The sequence below is a fragment of the Patiria miniata genome, unplaced genomic scaffold (assembly GCF_015706575.1).
Source record: "Patiria miniata isolate m_02_andy unplaced genomic scaffold, ASM1570657v1 HiC_scaffold_20, whole genome shotgun sequence".
NCBI lineage: Eukaryota > Metazoa > Echinodermata > Asteroidea > Valvatida > Asterinidae > Patiria > Patiria miniata.
In genome coordinates this window covers 424,279-450,764 of record NW_024037059.1, presented here as the reverse complement: position 1 = coordinate 450,764, position 26,486 = coordinate 424,279, and the positions used below count along the sequence as shown (strand labels likewise).

The following is a 26,486-nucleotide window of genomic DNA, read 5'->3' as shown; positions in this document are numbered from 1 at the left end:
TTTTAACTCCATGGTAAAATTGTGAAGCAAATAAATATCCTTTTTTAATTCAAACAGAAAGACCTGACATGATCCGAAAGCAGGCGATAAGCCGAAGCTTATCCACTATGTTAATCCGACAAGGTAGTAAGGATAGAAATAATCATAGTACAGTTATTTATCTGTAAACTAATATTCGACTGTTTTGTTTCCTCATTTTTGTTTGTTTAATATTTTGTGAATGTTCTTGTTTGTATGTGTTTTTTTTACTGCCGAATAAATAATAATAATGATAATAATAATTTAGTTTTAGTGCGCTTTGATATCTTTCTCCCCCCCCCCCCCCCCCCCCCCCGCCGGTCACGCCTCTCCCGCCTTAGCATGTGGTATTTTATTTGATAAGGGAATAAATGTACGAGCTCATTTTTACTAAGTATCAAAAAAAGTCACATTCAAAAAACAAATAATAAGAAACCTTTCCAAACTAAACAAACATTCACCGTAAGTAAGCCTCGGCGCCGATAATAGCTTACAATGAAAATTCCTTATAAACGAAAGAGGGCGCCTTTGTATTTTTTTTGGACAATCCAAAATCCATGGGGCCAAAGGATGTAAATATTGTCTTTTACCCAACCGTCTTTTCGTGCCCATCAAACAAACTAGCCTGTGGTCACTGACTACAGTCACGTAGGCTATACTTTATCAGTGTTTAAATGCCGATCGCAGTGCCAATCGTTTGGACAAGTCGCAGAATTTCTATAATTTGTTGGATTAGATCGCTTTTAACAGTTCATCATGGCTTTGAACAAACTTAGTATTGATGGAATTGATTTTGGAGGAAAACGGGTCATAATGAGGTGAGTTAGTTTGGCCATTGCGCGACATCGACGTCTCGATTAGCCCCACTAGTGTGGCCGTCGGTATGCTGCGCTGAACCTCTGGCCACACACCGTGGTACCGCGCGCTACTGAGGACGAAGTTTTTCATAAAATTCAGGGCAGTTTCTTACATTTTCAGTTTCTTACTTTCTTATGGTTGTATTCTATGATGTCTCCTATCACTTCTGGGATGCTTAGCATGTGCTTAGGTCTAATGATGTTCCATTTTCCGAGATATTCTTCAATCTTTCTGGAGTCCATATGCACACGTGAAACGTCTGGTGATGGCAGCCATTTTGAATGGGACAAGAGATGACCTCAAGCTGTGACGTCGCGTGTATGCAAATTGCTTGTCGAGCGCGCGCGCGAGGGCGCGAGTTGCAAATGCGACGGCTGTTTCCTGTACCATGCATTTATCGTCAGGGGGCCACGTGCACCGATCTCTATTCAGGATCTACGGCACAGGAAACAGCCGTCGCATTTGCAACTCGCGCCCTCGCGCGCTCGACAAGCAATTTGCATACACGCGACGTCACAGCTTGAGGTCATCTCTTGTCCCATTCAGAATGGCTGCCATCACCAGACGTTTCACGAGTGCATATGGACTCCAGAAAGATTGAAGAATATCTCGGAAAATGGAACATCATTAGACCTAAGCACATGCTAAGCATCCCAGAAGTGATAGGAGACATCATAGAATACAACCATAAGAAAGTAAGAAACTGAAAATGTAAGAAACTGCCCTGAATTTTATGAAAAACTTCGTCCTCAGTAGCGCGCGGTACCACGGTGTGTGGCCAGAGGTTCAGCGCAGCATACCGACGGCCACACTAGTGGGGCTACGTCTCGATTAGCAGCCGCGCCGTTTGTAAATTCAGAAACACTATTTTTTTTAAGGAGTGCAAAAACTCTTTTAATACTTTCACTTTTTCTGTCATGGCCCATAGACTTCATGCAGAAGGTCCGTGTGGTGGCCCAGTATGGATTTCTTTCCCCTACACAACCGAAGAAGTGACACTAGGACACAACACTTCATTCTTTCCTTTTTGTTTATTTTCAAAATGCAATCTTCGTCCTGTTGCGTTTTGTCATCTTCATCATCGCTTTACCCCAACAATTTCTCTCAAAATAAAAAAAAAACCTGCCCTCTATCTACCGCATACCTGTTGGTTTTTCACATCGCTAGCTAGTTTGGTACATATGTGAGTACCTTAACCTGGATTAGTCATGTTTATTGCATACCTTTCAATGATTTTATTTCAAACTTGTATGTTTCAGGGTGGACTTCAATGTTCCTCTTAAAGATGGTCAAATAACAAACAATCAGAGGTAAGAAATATTGAAGAAATCTCGACTTGTAAGTCTGGACTTGTTGTAAGTCTGGACTTGTAAGTCTCGACTTGTAAGTCTCAACTTGTCAGTGAATTAGAATGCAGTTGGACTCAGAGGGACTATATAAATCATAGTTTTCCCTCCACGTTTCCACATGTACCAGAATTGTCCAACACTTGTAAACAAACACAGAAAACATAAAAGTTGTCATAAATCCGTTATTTTGTTTTATTTTCAATCAGGATAGTTGCAGCCTTACCTAGCATCAAGCATGTGCTGGATAACGGGGCCAAATCTCTGGTTTTGATGAGCCATCTTGGTCGGCCTGATGGAAGTAGAAAAGAGGCATTCACCCTCAAACCAGTAGCTGAAGAACTGAAGAAGCTTCTGAGCAAGTGAGTGTTGGTAGATATCAAGAGCAAGCTCTGTTGATTTCAATTAAAAGAATGGCAATGAAATGTACCATACCCAAAACAAAACCCTTGTTTTACTTTCTTTGTATGAAGGGATATTCAGTTCCTGTCTGACTGTGTTGGTTCTGAAGTGGAAGCAGCTTGTGCTGATCCTGCCGTGGGATCTGTTATCCTCCTGGAAAATCTGCGATTTCATGCGGAAGAGGAAGGAAGTGGCAAGGATGCAACAGGGAAAAAGGTTGGTTAGCACTTCCTGGGTGATGTTAATCCTAGTGCATTCCATTATCATGACTGTTGCATCTTTTCATTTTGAGAAGAGAATACAGAGCTTTTGCATATAAATATTTTAAATTTCACGATTGTGCTACGTGCTAACAGAAAGTTAACAAAATGTGTGATGTTTTAAGCAGTATTCAGAAAGATCTAACAGATTTGTCTTTTTATTTTTTTTCTGTTGATTTAAGGTGAAGGCGAAAGAAGAGGATGTTGCAGCATTTCGTGCTTCTCTGTCCAAACTTGGTGATGTTTACATCAATGATGCATTTGGGACTGCTCACAGGGCACACAGGTGAGTACAAGATGTAATTTGTCCATGCAAACAGGACTTATCTGAATCACTTACATAGAGGTGCTATGTACAGGAAGGTATTGGACAATTACAGCTGTATGGAGCATGCTGGCAAAAGACGACAGCTCTGGATGTGTGTTCCCGACATGGCAATGATGACAATCTTATCCCTTGTCTCATTGTTTCTTGACAGCTCTATGGTAGGTGTTGCTCTTCCTCAAAAGGCTGCTGGGTTTCTCATGAAGAAGGAACTTGCATACTTTGCTAAGGCTTTGGATAATCCAGAGAGGCCCTTCCTAGCCATTCTTGGAGGGTAAGTAAGGGGGTGTCTGGCAACAAGAATGTCTGTATTTTCAGTGTGTTCATATTAAATCAAACAGGTTCACTTTTTTTCTACAAACTAAGCATCAGTCAAATTTTTGCCAATTGTGACCAATTGATACCAAATTCTAAAGTATTTTATGAAGATATAGTACTAACGATGAAATATCAGCTTGAACAAGAACATTGCTGCTTAATTTGAACCTTCAGCCTCTGTACCACTGTGCTAATACACTGTTTGTCAATTGAGCTATCCTGAAATATGTACATGTACAAGATTAAATGGTATGGATTTCTTCTTGTTTGTAGAGCCAAGGTGAAAGACAAGATCAAGTTAATCTCTAACATGTTGGATAAAGTGAATGAGATGATCATTGTTGGTGGGATGGCTTTCACTTTCCTCAAAGTACTCAATGGCATGGAGGTAAGTTCCACGAATCTGCAAGTTAAAAAAAAAAGTTTTCCAGTTTCTGCCATCAATCCAACATGTTTTTGTTTATGACCTATTGAAGTTTGTGCTCAGCTACCAACAGTGATGGAGAGAATGCAAGGACAGATACTTTAGTAGGAGTACAATTGTCACTGTGCATCCACGTGCACACATTCAGCTAGCACAACGCTTCGTGCACTGATAAGTTTGTTCATAAATTGTTGGTACCTGTTGACTTTTGATATTGAAGATTGGTGGTTCCTTGTTTGATGAGGATGGGTCTAAGATTGTGGGGGAGCTGATGCAGAAGGCAGAGAAGAATGGAGTAACAATGCACCTGCCTACTGACTTCATCACAGCGGACAAGTTTGCAGAAGATGCCCAGGTTGGATCAGCTACTGTGCAATCTGGAATCCCAAATGGATGGATGGTACTTTATACTTTCATTTACTTTATCTCAATCACAACTGAATATCTGCTTACACAAATATCCTGCCACATAGTGAAAATGTGTGTATACATAGGCAACCCCTCGATCTGTTGTGGTCCTATATGTTAATGAGTAATTATAAAACCTACAGGCCAGCCCCCTACAAGACTAGTTTCTGCCGCTTGATTTCAGGACGTGGGAACCAGTCTGTCTTTTATTAGTTAGGGTGCATAATCACTCATTTGGATTCTTGTCCAGTTTTGCGAAAAATTATCAAACAACTCGTCCCGTCAAGCAAGCCTTATGTTCACTCCTTCGCTATTGTGATTAATTTAATGTTTGAACTCAGTGATAGTAAATGGATGTTTGCTCGTAATTTACTCTGAGCTCTGTGCACAGGTACCCCCTCAACAGTTACAAAAGGGAGAGTTGGAGGAGACCACTGGTAGGACATTAGAACGTAATGCTCATACTTCAAGCCATGAGTGTGAGACCAAGCGGTGTGTTCATCCCACTGGAGCTCCATGAGTGTTCATACCGTGTGAGACTTGGTTGAAGTGTGCAAGGCAGAATGAACAACCAATATTCTCATTGTGATTGTCATTTTAATATTTTTCTCAGGGACTTGACTGTGGCGCTACCAGTGTAGCCAGCTTCCAAGCTGTAGTCAATAAAGCTAAAGTCATTGTGTGGAACGGGTAAGTTCTGAACAAAAGGATTAATACTAATAATACTCTTTTTAGCTATACTCATAGTTCACCTTCTGTCGACAAATTGCGACAGTATTTCTTTTTATTAGTTTTCCAAAGAAACTTCTTTGAAGATGAATTAATAGGTCATTATTTTAACTTGAACTAGTGTCACACAACTACAAGCACGTTTTATTAAGACAGCAATTTCAAAGCATTGGGTAATCAAAACATTTTTTTTTTTCTGTGAAACTTAACTGTTTCATAAAAATGGTGATAATTGAAAGAATTAGGCAAAGGACACACGTAATATACGAGTGATAATTATTGGCTGTATTTCCTCCACAGACCTGTAGGAGTTTTTGAATTTGACAACTTTGCCTCTGGTACTAAAGCTGTGATGGACTCAGTAGTGCTGGCCACAGAAAAGGGAGCTACAACTATCATAGGTACAAATCCATTCTCAAATGTTTATAAATTTCTTCAAGGTATACTCAATTAAGAAGATTAAGAGGGTTTTCAAATGAGCTCACTGATAAAAATCCATTGTACTTTACCTACAGCATGCATCCACGGTTCCCCACATATATGCATGCGTCAAAGAGAGAATAATGCAAGTTTCTATGTGCCTTCATCACCTTGTAATGTGTCTTCACCCTGATAAGCCATTATTTTGTGTTTGTGTAGGCGGTGGTGATACAGCAACTTGTGCAGCTAAATGGGGCACAGAGGACAAAGTTAGCCATGTCAGTACTGGGGGTGGAGCTAGTCTGGAACTATTGGAGGGTGAGTGAGTAGGATAGACCCCTAGAATGCACCTCAAACATGGCTGCTATGCAAAGAGTCTATAGTGATGGAGTTTTTGTTAAGTAATATACCACTGTTTATAGTGTCTGGCTGAAGTAGGATGTTAAAAGTAGGGTAGATCATTTGTCATATGCGCATTTTGTTTGTTTGAAGCAGCAAGAGTGCTCAAAATCTAAAGACAGGTGCTTAACAACTAACCTGATGAAGTCTTAGCGCAGAGAATGCTGTATACTCCAGAAAAAAACTTTATATTCTAGGATCCCAATTTCAATTCAAAAGTTGCAGAGTCATGTTTTGAATTGCGCCTAAAATCAGCATCCGGGACATGTTCTCATTCAGCCGATTGCAGCTACGTGATGCCACGCACAGAACAGGTGAATAATAGCAATCGCGCCGCGTGTGCATCGTGTCAACGCTTGCACGCACCCGTTCACAGATTCTCCGAATTACAAACCAACTACTAACAGAAATTTCCAAAAATGTGTCACTTGACGCATCTTTGGAAATTACCTTCTTTTATCGTTTCATCAAAATGACAGCATGCCAGAAGGAATAATTTCACAGGGAGTATAAGTGTCATTACTCTCTGTGAACCAAGTATGCTTTTCAACAATAATTTTGTCAAGTTACTTTTTGGATAGCTGCAAATGATCTACTCTACCTTTAAGTGTGGTTAAGGATTGGTTATTGGCAAGGAGTAATGGCGGCGTAAGGAAAGCGGATTGTTGCTGCATTCTGACTTCAAAGTCAGTGTAATATGCTGAAGGATTTTTATCTCCACAGTACCCTGTAGGCTAGTCTCAAATGTGAATTCTGTTAAGTTCAACTATTTTTGGCCTATAACTGAAAATATCATTGACCCTACATATGAATGTTTTACTGAGTTCATTTATGATAAATTGTTTTGTTGACCTATTTTGCAGGTAAGACACTCCCAGGAGTTGCAGCTTTGAGTGATGCATGACTGGAAGGACCGATGTCTAATCTCTGATAACGAGGACATTGAGATCTTAGTGTGGATGTATCCCTGCATGAACTGCATGTAGTTGACTGTGATTAGATAGGATAAGGTTTCCCTGGCCAAATATGGTACTGATGTCAACCTTTAAAAAAAATCCAAATTCTGGATCGTTTAACAGAGTGTAGTCTAGAGCTGAGCACATGACTGATATTGTATGCTTTTTGTCCAGTAAAAAGAGAAAAGAGGTTTGCAGGATTGGAAAATAGGACTCATCACAAAATTAAAACTGCCAAGATGGATATAAAATGTACATCATAAAAAAATATCCTGGAGAGCCTACTTCATCCATGCGTGTTAATAATTGTCACGTACAGTACATCTTTATCTGGGCCTTGCATTACAGGAACAGGATTTGTTATTTCCTTGTTAGTCTTTCTACCTATTTGAACTTTAAACCCAAATGTACGGTCTTGAAGTGGAATAACAGTGTTAAATGTATTGGCATGACATGATATCAACTGATCAATTTCATCATCAGAGTTTAGCAGTTGAAAACCTTAGCATGTATCGACCCATTTATTGCATGGAATTAACAATTGTGAAATGCATAGGAAAGGTTTTGAAAGAATGTTCATCATCTCAACAATTTGTATTGCCATCTTGTTATAAATTAATTATGCAAACTTTTGAACACCAACACAAATATTTGCTTTTTTAATATATTGAGTGGGCTGTAATCACTCTTTAGAATTAACCTTGCAAAAAGGTTAAAAAATGCAATCAAGCAAAACTCATACCAAAAATCGTAAATGGTAAAAGGAAATGATACAAAATCACTGAAAACAGTACTAGGCTTTAGCACATGACAAAATAACTAAAAGAAATGAACAGAAAACAATATAAACAAAGCACATGTAATGTTTCATAGTTTTTTATTTTATTTATATCCAAAGGTAAACTCATGCATATGCATACAAAACAAAAATAATTAAACGATATTAAATAAAAAACTATGACGAATAATTGATTTATAAGTACTAGGATTTTGTCGATGATGATTGCTTTTTAAGTAATTGTTTTTGATTTAAGTGTATCTCAAAGATACAGATTGTTCAATAAAACCTGCACAACTTTGAAATATTGTTTGTTGTTTCTACACTCAATTGTAAAAAGATGTGTCTTTAATAACGAAGAACCTTTTTTGTCCCAGTTACAGTAGCCTTGGTCAAGGCGCTAGTTGTTATTCACCCCGGCCGTAACGCGGTATTATATCCTCGCTAGCGCTATGCATGCGGTGCATTAAAAATACAGCGCGAACAGCGACCTCACGCGGCCACCATTTCTATGCAAATCAGTTGGACCCAATCTAGCGCCTTGGTTCAATCGTCGGCAAAAGCTTATGTTTTTCTTGATTTGCGCTGGATTTCTAGCGCACGACCTCGTATGCGAATACAGATAAGTGTAGGCGGGGCTAATATGTGGAGTGTCCAATCACACCTTTGTAAATCCGGACGTCATCAAATTATTTGCAGCTATTCGCCTTTTGCAGACGTGACAGGAACCACAGTTTTTGTGCATTGGTGCCGTGTGCAGAGACGCACAACGTGTACGTGTATGAATTATGTACGGTGCCACGTTCACTATGCAAGTTTCCACGCAACGATCGACCAATAAGAAAACGACATTTAAGGTCAGCTAAGGCTATTAACATAATGAGCACCACCCCCAAAACCTCACATGGACGATTGAACCAAGGCGCTAGATTGGGTCCAACTGATTTGCATAAAAATAGTGGCCGCGTGAGGTCGCTGTTCGCGCTGTATTTTTAATGCACTGCATGCATAGACATATGACTGCATGCATAGCGCTAGTGAAGATATCGCTTACCGGCGCGCTACAGCTGGATGAATAACAACTAGCGCCTTGACCAAGGCTACAGTTACAGTCACAAAAATTATTCACAAAATCAGTAAAGCGACAAAAATCCAACTTAACAAACGGCACATCATGGCACAAAGTCCACATGTATCCATTTGTACATTGTCGACATTCCCAAATGTTATTCATTTTGCAGTAGACGACATGCAGAATTTTAGTTGGACATTTTATGTTATCAATAAAGGTTTTTATAGATTAGGCTTTCTAATGCATAACTAGTGTGAATATTTCATGGTACAAAAGGGGGGGGGGGTGGGTTGGTGATTAATTGCTGGCAATATTTTCAGGAAGTCATCCATGACGCCATGCAAGTATTAAGTCATAGAAGGTGACACTTGTGTATTGTTGCGCTGGAGTCAACAAGATATGGATATTTGCAGACATCACGCAGAGTATGGCTATGTTTGGTTCCATGGTCTTGGGAGCTGGAAGGGGCTCAGATGGGGTCAGGTGATCATATACAACATCTTACAACCATTAGGTTTGTAGCATGTTACTGTCTCCAGAAAATAAAACTTGATGCGGCGTTTGTGTTTTATTTGAAGGTGAATGTAGCACACAAAGATTTCATCTACACAAGTTGAATGCATCACTTGTTGATTTGTTATCCATTGAAAATGGTGAAGTCAGAGCCAATTATATGACAATTACGTCATTAGTTCCAGCTTATACTGTAGTTTGTTCATCTTTACTGGCCGGCATGACACCATGAAGCAAAACATGTTCAGCTTGATACACTATCAGCGATTGTAATAATCTGAGAAGATTTTGAAGCATGTCCAGGAGATCAACTACCTGCCACAGATTTGAAGTTGCAAGTCCGAGTTTTGCGAAGTTCACAGTCCGTTCAAAGAACATTTCAAAGCATTTGTAACATTCCCACCTCAACAATTACACATTTTGAAGCACATCCAGAAGACAACCTACTTGCCACAGATTTGAAGTTCCAACTTCGAGTGCAACTTTGTGAAGTTAACAGTCAGTTCGATGAACAGTTCAAAGCATTTATAACATCACATCTCAGCTCAAGAAATTAATTATATCCAACTCAACTTGTAATAGTTCTGAGTGTAACAAGAGTGACTGTTACCTTGTCATTTTGTCAGTGAGTATGTCCCTTGTAATGACAGGATCTGCTCTGCCCTGTGTCATCTTCTGTACTTCTCCCATTAGACGGTTAATCACCCTGGTATTTCCAGATTTATAGGAATCCACCTGCAACAGTGACGTGTATAGCAAATGAGTAAGTGTTAAATTTTCTAGCTCTGTTACTGCAGAATTGCAAGAGAAGTTCTTGATAGAATTAATCTTTATATTTACATAACAAAATATTCACCAAATGCATCAGTTATCTGTAAAACAGTATTACCCTCAAGAAGGAATAAATCACAGAACAAATATCTCATATCATCACAGAACGATTTTAAAAGAATTCTTTATACTAATCTTGCTATGGACATAACTTAGTCCCCAGGGGCCGATTTCAAAAAACTCGTCTTATCTTGCGACTCATCTTAGGACTTAAGATGAGTCCCCGCTTTAAGATCGATCCTAGCTAAGATGCATCCTAAGACCTATTTCACTACACGCATCTTAAGCAAGACGCTTCATAGTAACCAATTTGATGGCTGTTTTATGTTTGTTTTTATCGCTTGGATAAAACAGCCATTGAAAAGAAATGCGCAAAACCAATTTCCCGCGCGCATGCATAGAACACAAACTTTCGCCTGATTTGTTTTTTCAACTCAGTGAATTTCACATTCAAAGTCACGATACGAAAAGAGAGTCATTAATACCCATATGACTACACGACTAGCTACCCAGTTCACTGTATTCAAGAAAGAACCTAAACTATTTTTATTAAAAAAAGTTGACAATATAAAGGCATTAGCGTAAAGGCCTCATTAAATTTTGTAACTAAGTTTTTTTTTAACCTACCCACGTGATGGAAATTTTTTCAAATCTGTTTTTACAACGTAGTTTTCTTCCTCGGAACTATAGCTCTAGGTTAACGCTCATCTTTAACAAGAAGACATTGCAATGATGATATACAATATAAAACATGTTTTCATGATATAAGACGACCCTCAGACCGATCGTAACTCAAGACGAGTTCAGCCGTGTTTCAAAGGAAGTAAGGACGTGTTGAATGTGTCTTAAGTTTGGTGAAATCGATCCTAGGACGAGTCACAAGTAAGGACAAGTCACTCTTCCTAAGACGCATCTTAGCGTTTTGTGAGATCCGCACCTGTGCTACTTTCAGCAAACACTTTATAACAAAGATGACTGCCCATTATTACTCACCAAAGCCTGGTCCTTTTTCAAGACTTGCTCACACAGTTGGTTCAATTCCTGTCGATCAGTAATCTGGGCCCAGCCTTTCTCATTTATGATCTATCAGAGAAAATATGGTACATCATCCAACATTATACTTTCAAGTTCTAAGCCACACTGGCTGATCACTGAAGACAAAAGCACCAGCTATGTCACGGGATATATTTCAAACCTCCCACTCAACTTAACAGCACTTTGTAAATTCTGAAGTTGAAGCAATGTACTATTTTCCAGAATAGCCAATCGTGTTGAAATTACTGTTGATAGTACAAACAGTGAAATACATATTGAAGAGTTTGCACGTAGAATAAACTTGTGTGTAACACCTGCTATTGTTAAAGCCATGTGGCTGCTACGTTTTAAGGTACCCACTTATTACACTGGAAAAATGATGGACTTTCCTACAGGTGCACTGAATGGAATAATCAGATTCTATATGAGAAGATTAAAAGAAAAACGGTAAAATCTTCACACCTACCTGGGTGATTGGTCTGGAGTCACCCTGAAATATTTCAGCCATGAGTTTCTTGCCGATGTTAGCTGAGATGGCCCCCTTAGTCATGAGATCATGAAGCTCACCCAGCTTAGTGGGATCCATAGGGCTGAAAACATGAAAAAAAAATAGTAATCGATGAAGCATTTAGAATCATAAAAAAAATGTATGTTTAGTCTTTTTGTTGTTGGGAAAAATTACTCTCCTTTCTTCTATACACGAACTCCTAGTTCATCTTCAAGCCAATGAAATATTGAAGCTTTACAGTACAGCCTCAAGTGTAGTCACAATTGATCAACGCTACACATTTCAACCATACATAAAGGGTAAGAAGTTATCTTTTTATTTCTTGTTTTTAACAGTTTTAGAATGGAAGCGTTAAATATATAGTCCATCATTTGTAATTTGTGCATTTTGTTCAATTGGAAGCAACAGAAGTGCTCAAAATCTAATGAAGGTTACTGAACAACTAACCTGATGAAGTTTCAGCTCAGCTTCAGCTGTATATTCCGAGAAAAACAGCATTCTAGGATCTCAATTTCAAATCAAAAGTTGCAGAATCATGTTTTGAATTGTTTTGAATTGCAGCTATACGCGATGTCGCACACTGATCCGATGAATTATAGCAACCGCGCGTGCCTGTGCGTCGTGCCAATGCTTGCGCGCGCTGCGCCGAATAACAAAACGAACTACTAATTTAAATTTTCCAACGGTGCGTCTTAAGATGCACCGTTGGAAAGGCCTTCTTTCGTTGATTACTTCAAAATGATAGCTTGCCAGAAGGATTAATTTTACAGGGAGTTTAGTCCCCGTACTATCTTTCAACCAAGTATGTTTTTCAACAATAATACGCCAGTTACTTTTTCAGATGGCTGCAAATGATGGACTATAGCTTTAAAGAGACTTCTACTCTGACCTCAGAGTTGAAAAATTCAAATTTGGTTTTGGATGCCCAAACTAACATCCCTGTTCTCCCTCTGATGACTTTGGACAGATAAACAAATGTGGGAATTTTGAGGAGGCCTCCTTGTGCAATGACCATATGTCAAACCCCTGCTACATGTGTCTCTGGCTTCAGGCATGTAGTTTAGCAATGGAGATAAAGACTGAGATGGAGTAAATATGCTTTGCAAAACAGCCCTTGTTGTGTATTTACTTTTATGTAACACTCAAGTAAATCCTTGTCATTTGATTGGAGGATTGTAGGTCACGCGGCATTCATTAATCGAACCATTGCACGGCCTATGTCATAACCGTGCATTTTTGGTTCCATGCACCGTGCATTTTTGGTTCCACTATTCAGTGTATTTTCGTCCCATCCCTTTTGATCCATTGCACAATGCACGCACGCTAAAGACGCGCAGCAGTCTGGCACTATACGATCTTTGCACTATTTAGACCATAGCATGCATTATAGCAGTACAAAACTTGCCTTTGAAGTGGATGCAGTTGCCTTGATGATTTTTGGCATTGTTTTAAGAACTTACAATGTTAATTTTCATTATTGTCAATGAGATGACTTTTAAACCTTTGTTAGCCTGGAGCAAGCTGAAAAAGTACTGGATATGATACAATTTTGTGAGTTTTGTTCTTAAAGCTTTATCCTCCAATCGAATGACAAAGATCTACTTGGATGTTATATAAAACAAATAATGAATGTTTTGCATTCGTGCAATGGTGAGAATATTTTCTTTCGTTAACAGATTGAGTGTTCCATTCAACTTTGCTTCGCCTCGTTGAATGAACATTCCATCTTTCAAATCATGAAAATATTCTCACCATTGCACTCATAAACATTCATTATCTGTAAACCACACCTCTTAAACACAGGAAGATCATGGTCATTCAAACTCTTCAGGAGCTCCGTCTCAAGCCAGTTGACTACCTTCTTGGGATCTCTCTCACGATCCTCACTGATCACAGCCTCAAAGAAATTAACCAAACCATCCTCATTCTGAAAGAAAATATCATTTACATTACAATGCTAAATGTTGATGTTATACAATTACGGCGCAGATATCCAATATCATTCACTCGTAAAAACAGTGCATATTTAGTTGGTGGCCATTCATATTATTCACCAATCACTAACACTGTGCACATGTCATCCTTGACCTGAGTTTTGTATGTGTTAACTCAGTGGTTTTATTGGCTTGCACAGTGCAATTGACTCAATGCCTATAGTGTACTGATACATGAGCTGTGAATGGCACTCAGGAAAGTTGTGATATTTTCATGGTTCTCCCAAAAAGTGTCTGTCTAAATATTTTTGAAATAACAACAAAACAACAAAGTAAACTCTGAAATTTTCATTGTCAATACTCCTAAACCTTGGCCTCAACCCCTATGAGTGTTATTTCATTTCCTTCATACCTCACTGCACAATGGTCAATTGATCACAATCACCATTTTGGACACTGTGACCAAGTAGGGATGGTATATTTTCCCTGTCTTTGCCTCTGTTTTAATGCCAACATCATGTGTAACCCGTTTCTTTCAATGCAGACTTCAGCCTGCATTCCATGTCACGTACTGCCTAAATGATGTGTTGCAAAGGTCTTCAACTAAAAGTCGCATGAGCTGACATCATGGGATCTCGGTGACCGATTTCTGGGGTGTAATGATTATTACGATTGTGGAAAAGCTCTGTGAGACAATCCCTGACAATGACACTGCAGTGTAATAATAATATTGAAATAATAATAACTGGATTCATAGAGCACCAAATTGCCAAAGGATACAAGATGCTAAACAAAGAATGAAAGTGGGAAAGAAGACAAGAAAAGAGGACAGCCACCTCTATGATTTGGGGAAAAGATGGATCTTGAGAGCTTGTTTCAAGGACAAAACACTGCCAGAATTTCTGATGGGGATGAGTAGGCTATTCCATAAGCAGGGGGCAGCAATGGAGAACGCCCTGTCATCAGCCTGTTTATGTGACTTGTGGATGACAATTAGGGACTCTCTCGCAGAAGAACGAAGGAAGTAAGGACGGGTCTGGATTGTGAGAAGAGAGGAGAGATTATCTGGTGCAGAGTGTGAACCAGTGTGCGGAACTGAGTGCGTTGGGCGACAGGGAGCCAGTGTAATTGTTTGAGCATAGGAGAGGTATGGGTGTATTTGGGTGTCTGAAAGATAAGCCTTGCACATCTGTTTTGAAGTCTCTTATAAACGACTACACATGTAAAGATATTAAAGGAGGGAGATAAGTATGGGGCTGTTCATATAAACAGCCTCACACAGACACAGACAATATAGGACAGTATACAAAAAGAATAGGAGTATACACAAAAACAAACGGACAAAGAAAACAGGACAATTAAAAAAAAAAATAAGAGACAGGACACTGAAGACTGAGACAGTTAAAATGAAGATAAGTTGAATAATGGAGATGAGGCATTATATAAAAACCATGTGACTAAAGAAAGAGTGTGGCTATCGAGAAAGGCTACGGAAGGAAAGCTGTGTTACACATTATGATAAGAGGGTTTTGTACGAGGATTTAAAACGACCCACAGACGTCATTGTTCTAATTTCAATGTCAATGGTGTTCTACAACCAGGGACCATAGAAACGGACAGTAGAACTAGAGTAGAGGGTGTGGGTAAATGGGACAAATAAATTGTGGTGGGACCTAGTTGAATATTCCTGTGTTTTGGACTGATGAGAAGGAAGAAGGGAAACTGTTGGACAGAAGATTGTGTGTGAATTTGTACATGAAGATCTCAGCGTGACATTGATTTTACATCAAGAGTGAGGGTATGTTGTGAGAGTATGTAGGTCCTTTTGAGGGATGTGTAAAAAGTGCAGCTTGTTATTGGATGTGTGCGACCAGACAATATTACAATAGTTTTTGTAAGGGAGAATAAGTGAGGTATAAAGCAGAACCAGGTATTTAGGAGGAAGAAAGAAAGTTAATAGACAGAACACCGGCATTGTGTGAAACTACTTTTGTGATAGAGGAGATATGCTCAACCCAGGAAAGTTTATGGTCGATGATGACACCTAGGAATTTGGTCAATTCAACCCTTGTAATGCATGTATCATCAATTTGAACTGGAGGCAGATCAATATGTTGATGATAAAAAACTTTGCTAAAGAAAATCAAGTAAATTTGTAAGTTTTAATCAGGTTCAGAAAAAGTTAATTGGCCTTAAACCAAGAGGAAAACTTGACAAGTTCTAAGTTTAGAGTGTCAACCAAAGAACTGAGAGTTGTCAGTATATGAGAAGAGAAACAAAGGTCATTTATGTATTATTGCTGAACATTTATTTCAACGTTGTTAGGCCTATGTCACTAGAAATATTAAATCGTTATGTTAACATTTAAGCATGCAAAATATAATACGAAGTAATTTTACACAACACCGTTATTTACATAATGAAAATATATACATAATCCACATAACAACACGGGGATAGGGTGAAGCGATCGCTTTTGTTCCCTGACCCGTTGGACACTTACAGACTGACGGACAATTAAGTACGAACTAAGGACAATGACAGACAAACAGACAAACAGGAGTATCATTAAGCTATTGTTGTATGTTTACAAAGTATCAACAGACTAGGAATAAAATGTAAGAAGTTGTGTTTTTAATTTTTTGGTAAATGTAGCTAGAGTTAAAGACGTTTTAAGAGGGATACTTAGACTAGATACTCCAGATACTCGTGCCACGTTGAACTATTCCATTTTTGAACACTGTCGTTCTACTGAAGCCAACATGAAGATTTTTCTTCGCGATGAACATTTGAAGTTAAAGTAAAACATGAGCTAAAACACAAAGGGAGCAAATTATTCATATATTTGTACATGAATTTACATGTAGATCAAGAAAAGAAGAGGATGGACCTTGGGGGAACCCATGCTGGATACTAAGGTGAGTAGATTCAACATTCTTAATGGAAGAATACTGATGTCTATTGGAGAGATAGTCATGAGAATTGAATGATTGATATTTTCAAAAGCTTTTGACACATGGATACAAACACTAATGGCAGAGATTTTGTTGTGGAAAGCACTCTTAATTCTGTCGATGAATCGAATGAGAGCCATGTCTGTTGAGCGTTTGTTTGGGTCGGAAGCCAAAGAAGAGTTTTTAGGGCTTGAGTAGAAAATTGTACAAAGTGTCACTAGCGAAAAGAGTGAAGTTCAGAATATGAGAAGAGAAACAAAAGTCATTTATGTAGATCAAGAAAAGAAGAGGATGGACCCCTGGGGGACCTATGCTGGATACTAAGGTGAGTAGATTCAACATTCTTAATGGAAGTATACTGATGTCTACTGGCGAGATAGTCAGAAAACTACTGAGAAGAATTGAATGATTGATATTTTCAAAGGCTTTTGATATATGAATACAAACACTAATGGCAGAGATTTTGTTGTGGAAAGCACTCTTAATTCTGTTGAATGAGAGCCATGTCTGTTGAGTGTTTGTTTGGGTCAGAAGCCACAGGAAAGTTGTTAGGGCTTGAGTAGAAAATTGTACTAAGTGTCATTAGCAAAAAGGGTGAAGTTCAGTATGAGAAGAGAAACAAAAGTCATTTATGTAGATAAAGAAGAGGATGGACCTTGGGGGAACCCATGCAGGATACTAAGGTGAGTAGATTCAACATTCTTAATGGAAGTACACTGATGTCTATTAGTCAGAAAACCAGTTAGGAGGAGCTCCCCTAATACCATAGTGGTCTAGTGTAGTGAGAAGAATGGAATGATTGATACTATCGAAAGCTTTCTATATATCAATATAAACACTAATGGCAGAGATTTTGTTGTTGAAAGCACTGTTAATTCTGTTGAGGAATTGAATGAGAGCCATGTCTGTTGAGTGCTTTGGTCGGAAACCATATTGTTGATGAAACATAATCTGAAATTGAGAAACAAATTTGATAAAGACGCTTATAGACAAGCCTCTCAAGAGTTTAAGAATAGCAAGGTGAAATAGAAAATACAATAGGTCTGTAGTTATTAAACCTTCTCTTATCACTGCTTTTGAAAAATAGGGAAGAATTTGGATAATTTCTTATATGTTGGTTGAAATGAGGAAGAAAGAGGAGCCGGAGCTGATGAGCACAGTAATCTTTCTTTGCAGATTAGATATCAGCTGTTAGGCGATTATGATAAACCTTATAAGAGCGCTTGTTTCCTTCAGTGAGATTGCGCAAGAACCTCCTACAGTGTAGGTGATCTGTTTTTGAAGATGCAAGAATCGATTATGGACTGATTGATCCAAGGTTGGTTTTTCTTGGATTTTCAAACAGTTTGGTGATTAGAGGAAAGTGATTGATAGTTATAAAACGAAGAGAAAGCTGATAGAAAAACGTTGTAGGCAAAGTCAGCGTCTTCTTTTCCATAAACTTCACTCCAATCAATGCCGACAAGATCTGAGCTAAAAAAATGAAGAGAATTGTTATTGATGTCCCTGGTATAGAAGGTCGGATGAAAATGAACTGGGTTCTGGAATTACGAAGCGGTATATTAGAAAAGTGGATAGTGGTCAGTAATGTCAGAATACAAAATTTCTGCTGAGGTATCAAGATTGGAATTAGTTAAGATGTTGTCGCTTAGTGTGGCGTTTTATTGGGTGATGCAGGTTGGGTTGTTGATTAACCCTAACCCCTTGAGCACTTTTACTAGAAAGTATCCCGAATCCGCCCAAATCCACCTATTGTGTCAACCAACGAACAGTTGTTAGGGCTTGAGAAGAAAATTGTACAAAGTGTCATTAGCGAAAAGAGTGAAGTTCAGAATATGAGAAGAGAAACAAAAGTCATTTATGTAGATCAAGAAAAGAAGAGGATGGACCCCTGGGGAACCCATGCAGGATACTAAGGTGAGTAGATTCAACATTCTTAATGGAAGTATACTGATGTCTACTGGAGAGATAGTCAGAAAAATACTGAGAAGAATTGAATGATTGATATCTTCAAAAGCTTTTGATATATGAATACAAACACTAATGGCAGAGATTTTGTTGTGGAAAGCACTCTTAATTCTGTCGACGAATTGAATGAGAGCCATGTCTGTTGAGTGTTTGTTTGGGTCAGAAGCCACAGAAGAGTTGTTAGGGCTCGAGTAGAAAACTGTACTAAGTGTCATTAGGAAAAATGAGTGAATTAAGTTCAGTATGAGAAGAGAAACAAAGGTCATTTATGTAGATCAAGGGACCTACTGTTGTTGAATAGTCATGTGTGTTTTGGACTGATGAGAAGAAAGAAGAGAAAATATGATGGGGAGAAGATTGTGTGTGATTTGTAGATAAAGATCCCAGTGTGAAATTTAAGTACATTTCTAAGTTTTAATCAGGTTCAGAAAAAGTTTATTGGCCTTAAACCGAGACAAAACCTTGACAAGTTCTGAGTTTAGCGTGTCGACCAAAGAAGAGTTGTTCGGGCTTGAAGAGAAAATTGTACTAAGTGTCATTAGCGAAAAGAGTGAAGTTCAGAATATGAGAAGAGAAACAAAAGTCATTTATGTAGATCAAGAAAAGAAGAGGATGGACCCCTGGGGGACCCATGCAGGATACTAAGGTGAGTAGATTCAACATTCTTAATAGAAGTATACTGATGTCTATTGGAGAGATAGTCAGAAAACCAGTTAAGAGGAGTTCTCCTAATACCATAGTGGTCTAGTGAAGTGAGAAGAATGGAATGATTGATACTATCGAAAGCTTTCTATATATCAATAAATACACTAATGGCAGAGATTTTGTTGTTGAAAACACTGTTAATTCTGTCGAGGAATTGAATGAGAGCCATGTCTGTTGAGTGCTTTGGTCGGAAACCATATTGTTGATGAAACATAATCTGAAATTGAGAAACAAATTTGATAAAGACGCTTATAGACAAGCCTCTCAAGAGTTTAAGAATAGCAAGGTGAAATAGAAAATACAATAGGTCTGTAGTTATTAAATGCCGACAAGATCTGAGCTAAAACAAAAAGGAAGAGAATTGTTATTGATGTCCCTGGTTGTTATTGATGTCCCAACCCCTTGAGCACTTTTACTAGAAAGTATCCTGAATCCTCCAAAATCCACCTATTGTGTCAACCAAAGAACAGTTGTTAGGGCTTGAGTAGAAAATTGTACAAAGTGTCACTAGCGAAAAGAGTGAAGTTCAGAATATGAGAAGAGAAACAAAAGTCATTTATGTAGATCAAGAAAAGAAGAGGATGGACCCCTGGGGAACCCATGCTGGATACTAAGGTGAGTAGATTCAACATTCTTAATGGAAGTATACTGATGTCTATTGGAGAGATAGTCAGAAAACTAGTGAGAAGCATTGAATGATTGATTGTATCGAAAGCTTACAATATATCAATAAATACACTAATGGCAGAGATTTTGTTGTTGAAAGCACTGTTAATTCTGTCGAGGAATTGAATGAGAGCCATGTCTGTTGAGTGCTTGGGTCGGAAACTATATTGTTGAACGAACAGAATCTAAAATTGAGAAATGAATTTGAGAAAGACGATAATAGACGCACCTCTTAAGAATTTTAGAAAAGTACGGTAAAGTAGAAAATACAATAGGTGTTTTCTCCGTCAGTGAAATCATCTGGTAAAGACCTGTTTCTCTTCTTGCTGAGAATGGCATTTTTTTCTTGCCAAAGTCCTTGCAGTTTATTTCTTTGTCGCAGTAGCTGACGAGCATAGTAATCTTTCTTGAGATCAGATTTCAGCTGTTAATGGATTATGATAAACCTTATAATTCCGATTGTTTCCATCAGTGGAGTTGCACAAGAATCTTCTAGTAATCTGTTTTTGAAGATGCAAGAATCGATTATGGACTGATTGATCCAAGGTTGGTTTTTCTTGGATTTTCCAACAGTTTTGGTGATTAGAGGAGAGTGATAGTTATAAAGGGAAATTAAATGACACTCATAAGGGGTTTCGGCTAAGCATTAGGAATACCTGCACAATTTTAAAAAAAAATCAAAATTTACTTTGTGGATTTGTTGTTATTTCAAAAATGTTTAGATGGACACTTTTATTGGGACATACTGTAGAAAATACAAGCCAATAATTACCCAGACATCGACTTACCAAGCAAATGCTTTGGAACTGAAGAAAAATTGCAGGGTCAGTCCCCTTAAGCCTATAACAAGCAACCTTCATAAAGGGGCTACATTCAATGATTGACAAATGACAATACATACAACAAGCTTGACTGCACTGTCCAGCCGTATCCCATAATCCTTGACTAGTCTCTGTCTCTTGGCCTCAGGCAACTCAGGCAAACGCCCTCTGACCTCATCAATATTCACGACACTTCTAGCATCGGACGCAGTGTGAATGGTTGCGTTGTCATAGAGGATGAGTGGTGGAAGGTTTGGTTCTGGCATGAAGCGATAATCTTGCTTGCCTTCCTTGTCACGCATGGGGACCGTCTCTCTGAAAAAAAGACAGAATAGTGCCGTGCAGTTTCAAATAATCTAGTACTCGATTAGTAGAATTTACATTTGATCAAATATTCAAATATCAAGTACGCTTCATGTATATTTTCCAGGTAAATGTAGCTGACTATTTGATACTTGACAGATTTTAAACGTTTCAAATTAGGCCTTACAGGAGCTCTCAAATAATGAGTGTGAAGTTGCTGTTCACAAATATCTGGCATTTGACAGAGATATACAACCACTCATCTTAATATGAGTAAAGTTACGTCACGGATGTTTTTTGTTACATCACATATGTTTTTCTTGAGCCTGCTCACATTTTTCAAATATGCAATTTAATAAAATGCTTATCAGATATTCGGTGGATGATCAAATATTTGGATGTTTGGAATGATCTGCAGAGCCCTGAGAAGCAAAAGAGTGGTGTCTGTATTAACAGAATGTACAATTATTGAAACTTAGGGTCACTCATGGGCTACAACAGCAAGTTTAATGAAGGATGGATGCATGCATTAAGGATGCAAAGAATTCTGCAATACTGAATTGTAGGCAATAGACACTTGTCTTGCACTCATGGCGTGATTAGAGTTTGCTGGGATATCTCTGCTTTGACTTTTATGACAAACTTTTCTTCTATCCTAGAAACAACAATGTTGCCATACAAAAGAAATCTTGTCAACAGACTGATTATTTGCAGCAGTGGTGAGCACACGGACTTACCCAAGTTTTAGATCATAAGAGCGTGTTTCGGCACTGACTTCCATTCCATTCTCAAGAAGCTCGGTCTGTCTGGCAATTTCAAAATCTAAAACAAAGAATATATTTCTGTATCAGTTCAGTCCTGTTGAATGTTAAAGCATTCCACTTTCGCATGGTTGGTTATAACAAATCAAGTTCAAGTGTGAGTACATTCCTTGCTTTCCACCTCAGGTCACCCTGGTTCCAATCCCACCTGGTGATCACGTGGGTTGCCATGGCTTTTCCTTTCAATTAATTCTCCAGGGATTTTCTCCCATACCTCAAACCGACAATTACTTCATGATTGTTTTCTCAAAGGATGCATGTCGTGGACCAATGCAAAGTACTTGGCCGGGTCCTTGGCTGACAGCAATACCAGCAATACAGAAAGTAAAAGAAACTACACACTCATTCCTAAAATGGGTCACACTTTAAACATTGAGTTAAATAGGGTACATGCACATGTAAGTCTTCCAAAGTTCTACTTTATTAACCCTATGCTTACCACCTCTATCAAAATCCATCCCCCATTTTAGGGGATTGTGGCAGATAAGCCATGGTGTAGCAAGTCCATCACAATCCACCAGCACCAGTGGTGGATTTCAACGGATTTGGTCCTGAAGCATTATGTGAAGCAGTGTGAGTGATGGATTTTGACGGACATAGTCTTCTATTTAGTAAAACGAAGTAGGGAGTAGGGTTAAAATATACTTCATTATGTAAGTTTTAGTACGACTCTGCTAGGATAAAAACATTAAACATTCTTAATGATTCATTACTTGTTTATTTAAATATTATTTGAGGGGTGTGTTGAAGGGAAACAGTAAATTAGTAAAAGAAAAGAATAAATTAACATTGTAGTTTGCCAAACTTTACATAAATTATTCGATCAGTCTGCCTTGATAATAATCATATTGATTGAGTACATACCGATGGCATTTTTAACAAAGCGAATGCTGTTAATGTTCTTGATTTCTGCCCGGACGCCTGGTGGGTCACCTGGCCGATTCACTGAGACGTTAGCATCAACACGAAGGGAACCCTCTGGTGAGATTAAAAGAAACAAAAGTATTCAGATTGGGAAATTCTTATCATTAACTTGATAAAAGTCACTAAACTGAGGGCATTTACTGACACAAATACAGCTCTTTTCATTACCATCATGTTTATTATCACCACCACTGCCATTGCTATCACCATTATGAACTAAATCACCATGATAGCGTCCTGTTAGAAATGACAGATGGGCCTAATGGGTAGGGACAATAGTGAATAATTGTAAAACCAACGTACGATCCATGCGTCCATCACAGGTTCCAATGCACTGCAGAATGAGTTGCAATTCCCTGACCATTGCTGCAGCCTCGAGGGCGCTAGATAGGTCTGGTTCAGTCACTATCTCCATTAAACCAACACCTAAAGGAAAACAAGAAAATAACAAAAAGACTCACCACATGGAAATGTACTTATGGAAGCAAGGGATCTACTCAAAGGCTTGGTTTGATGTTGGACATGCAAGAGTGTCTTCATCTGGAGATATTAATAACCAAATTGAAAACTCTTGGTGATATTAAAAAGGAATCGCTGATTTTGATTTTTTTTTGTCCTTTACAATTGAGAAAATTCTCTATCCATAATGAGAAATGATTACAAGCTTCGGGTATTCTGTGATGGGCAAGGGGTAGAAAGATGTGTTGGGCATATGATGGGCGGGGTTTGAGGCATGGGAGGAGGAGGATGTAGTACCTGCTCGATTGAGATCCACCAGTGTCTCATGATTGACATCGTCATGGAGACTCTTCCCAGAATCCTGCTCCAGTTGGATCTGCTTGATTCTGACTCGGTGCCTCGTTGGATCATGCCTCCGCTTCTCATCAAATAATGTAAAGGTCAGCTGACCATCTGTTGCTATGGGAACCCGCTGCTGGGTGATCTGATATCCAGACTAATAGCGAAAAACACAAAATGTCAGAAAGAAATGTATCATCAAGAATAAGAAAGTTCTTGAAAGAGGAAAATGTTTTTACAATGCACTCCATAATGGAATTAATTACCACAAAAATGAAGCTTAATTTCTATGCACCAGTTTTCATAAATTGAAGCTAAAACAGTTTTCCAAAATACCAAAAGACTGTGTAGGATAGAGGAAGCCAAGCCACTTTACGGGGTTTTGATACCACTTGAAATTCTAATTACAAGGGAAGATGCCATTGCTTCTTTGCACAATTGAGGATTTGAAAAGTTAGAAGTTGCCTATGCAAAAACTCATGATGTGAAGGTTTCAAAGTAAGTACTCGGAATATATCTAAGTCTTCACTACTTCTCCAGATTGACAGCGCTTTGGCCAGTTCAGGAGTTCACACAGGCCAGCAACTGCTCTTACATTAGACCTATGTTCGCATATGTTTCTGTGCAAAAGACTATTCAAGCAAGCTCTGTGGTCGAGTGGTAAGACGTCTTCGCTAGTGAGCAGGAGGTCGTTGGTTCGAGTCCCACCCAAGTCCCACCCAAGTAGTTTTCTCACAATTACTCTGGACAACACTTAGTATGTGTTTATAAAAGTACGTCAGTGAAGGGTAAAACCCAATATTGAATTCACATCACCATCGACTCAAAATTCCATCCAATGAATAATATTCTATTGGGAAAAATGCACAAAGTTGAATTTTGGCATATGAAGGAAGGATAGTTCTAAGCAAACAAACAAAGAGAATTATTTATTGATTTTCTGTGGTGATTTAATTGTGTTAACTGAAACTATGGTACAAGTAATCTTCACAACTTTGCAAACCTACCGGTAAGTCTGCATAGAAGTAGTGTTTGCGGTCAAACAGCGAGCGTTTATTGATGTGACATGACAGAGCTATTGCTGTTATCACTCCAGCCTCCACACAACGTTTATTCAGAACCTTGAAGTTCAAAGAAAAGAAAAATGTCAAAAAAATCTTCAGAAATAGTTTCTGAAGATCCATGACACATACATGTATACACAATGTCGGGTTCTCATTTGGCAGTTAATAGATTAGTATAATTTGTGACAATTTCATATAACCTTTGTTGCAAGAATACATAGTTTAGAGATTTCACTCATTGTGCCACAATTGAACAACCTGTGTGTGTAAACTGGAACAATTTCAAGTCTAGGACACATCAAGTCCTGGATTACTCCATGATCTTGTGTGTGTTTCAGTTGGAAATTGATGATAGGATTTGAAATGCAGCAATACAAGTACAAGCCAAACATGAAATGCCTCTTTTGGGTGAAACGTACTCCCCTGCATCAGGCTCCTGATGGTATTTCAAGTTATCAAATTTACAACTCACTGGAAGTGTGCCTGGCAGAGCAGCATCAAAGTGTGACACCAGAGAGTTAGGCGGAGCCATGAATTGTACTTTAGATGCAGAGAAGAGTTTGGATTTGGACGCAATCTGTGCATGAAGCTCCAGACCTATCACACTCTCCCATGCACTGGAATCCTTAGACAACCTGAAGGTAAAATAATAAATACATTATAGGAAATAGTACTTGGACAATATGGTTCTCAAGTATTAAATACAGAAGAGGATGGGGAAGTTCACAAAATATCTTTATAAGCACTTTCACGGTATTCAGGTGCCATCTTGTTCACGGCCAAAAAGAACATGCATTGCTAGATGTGAATGTTGGGCGCGATCAGTCGATCTTCGCCATCGGTCGCTCACATTGCGCTATCGTTGGATCATGATGCTATTAGTCGATCCTGCTGCCAACAGTCGAACTCCTTTTCTTTCTAATTCACAACTCTGGAGGATTTTTTTTTAAAAGGTAAGTAAAGTTCAAGATATCCTACAGAATCGACCGTCCAGTATCGCAGCTATGATGCGAGTGGTAAACCTCAACAGTCTTCAGGTAATCCGCTTCCGCGTGACGTCATGCGCCATCAGCCGAATTTTTTGGGGGGACCTGCCAACTCTGCTGGTTCATGTGAAAAATGTCCTCCAGCCCTAAATGACAACCCAATGATAAAATTTAGGGCTGGGTAACTCCAGCTAGGCCTACTCCAATTCAAATTTTCAACTTTTGTCTAAGTTCTAACGACGTAAGTCACGTAATAATATTAGGAGTATGAATAAAATTCACAATCTAAAATTGACAGTTTTATTTTTTCTGTTTGTTTTCCTCTATTTTTTATTTTGTTTAGGGCTTGCTGGGAGTGGGGAGGGGGGGAGGGTGGGGTTAGCCCCGCCCCTCCAAAATAACATGAACAACTCAACAAGTTCGTTTTGCATGTTTTGGATTAAATTTAAATCCTGGCCTAAATGTGTTATTTCAACCTTACCTTGGCCTTAACATTGTGCTTGTCGTTTTACATCTGGAAGCTCTGGTGAATAGAATGCGCAACGACCTATTTGTCAGCCGATTAGAGGCTCCTTTCGATGACAGTCGGAGACCGAGACCGAGCGTTTTTATTTCCAACGTGGGCGCCGCCATTTTTTAAATAGTCTGGTGGCAATGGCTTGTACAGTGTAATATGGCGTAGAGTTCTGGAATGCGATCAAGTTTTTGTTAGTTGCAAAGCGCCCTCTGTTGAAAACAATTTGTACATGTATACCAAAGATCCTATAGCGCCGCTTGCGGCGCTATATGATGTATACTCTTGAGACGCGACTGTCGGCTATCAGGCGCGGATCCAGGGGCTGAAACACCACCTGCTCTGGCACAAAAAATATATCATAACAAAGATGACATTCTGCCTGTCCGCAACAATCAGATATAAAACAATCTAACGGGCCCGACCCC

At 38.8% G+C, this 26,486-nt stretch overlaps 2 protein-coding genes across 2 annotated transcripts; one reads left to right on the top strand and one right to left on the bottom strand.

The window, feature by feature from the left end:
* The first annotated feature begins 622 nt into the window (after window positions 1–622).
* Window positions 623–7,948, top strand: LOC119727446 (phosphoglycerate kinase-like). Its single transcript, XM_038199324.1, has 12 exons — window positions 623–836; window positions 2,136–2,186; window positions 2,432–2,584; window positions 2,696–2,840; window positions 3,067–3,170; window positions 3,364–3,483; window positions 3,801–3,915; window positions 4,172–4,351; window positions 4,973–5,049; window positions 5,389–5,489; window positions 5,728–5,826; window positions 6,771–7,948. Exons 1-12 carry the CDS (start codon window positions 775–777, stop codon window positions 6,809–6,811), a joined length of 1,248 nt encoding a protein of 415 aa, XP_038055252.1. The 5' UTR covers window positions 623–774; the 3' UTR covers window positions 6,812–7,948.
* A 1,457-nt stretch (window positions 7,949–9,405) lies between these two features.
* LOC119727445 (glutamyl-tRNA(Gln) amidotransferase subunit B, mitochondrial-like) lies at window positions 9,406–26,244 on the bottom strand. The gene is made up of 12 exons (XM_038199323.1): window positions 26,026–26,244; window positions 25,031–25,193; window positions 24,502–24,615; window positions 23,453–23,651; window positions 23,000–23,122; window positions 22,637–22,750; window positions 21,689–21,773; window positions 20,729–20,963; window positions 13,391–13,527; window positions 11,559–11,682; window positions 11,051–11,140; window positions 9,406–9,961 (listed from the first exon to the last, which is right to left on the bottom strand). Exons 1-12 carry the CDS (start codon window positions 26,175–26,177, stop codon window positions 9,833–9,835), a joined length of 1,665 nt encoding a protein of 554 aa, XP_038055251.1. The 5' UTR covers window positions 26,178–26,244; the 3' UTR covers window positions 9,406–9,832.
* Window positions 26,245–26,486: the final 242 nt, after the last annotated feature.

Bases quoted from the DNA above. Each gene is read 5' to 3' on its own strand.
- LOC119727446 (XM_038199324.1), top strand. From the start codon at position 775: ATGGCTTTGAACAAACTTAGTATTGATGGAATTGATTTTGGAGGAAAA. The intron at 2,187-2,431 runs GTAAGAAATATT...ATTTTCAATCAG, and splicing joins CAAATAACAAACAATCAGAG to GATAGTTGCAGCCTTACCTA. The intron at 2,585-2,695 runs GTGAGTGTTGGT...CTTTGTATGAAG, and splicing joins CTGAAGAAGCTTCTGAGCAA to GGATATTCAGTTCCTGTCTG.
- LOC119727445 (XM_038199323.1), bottom strand. From the start codon at position 26,177: ATGGCGGCGCCCACGTTGGAAATAAAAACGCTCGGTCTCGGTCTCCGA. The intron at 22,751-22,999 runs GTACGTTGGTTT...TAATCTCACCAG, and splicing joins CTGTGATGGACGCATGGATC to AGGGTTCCCTTCGTGTTGAT. The intron at 21,774-22,636 runs GTATGTACTCAA...TCTTTGTTTTAG, and splicing joins CTTTGTTAAAAATGCCATCG to ATTTTGAAATTGCCAGACAG.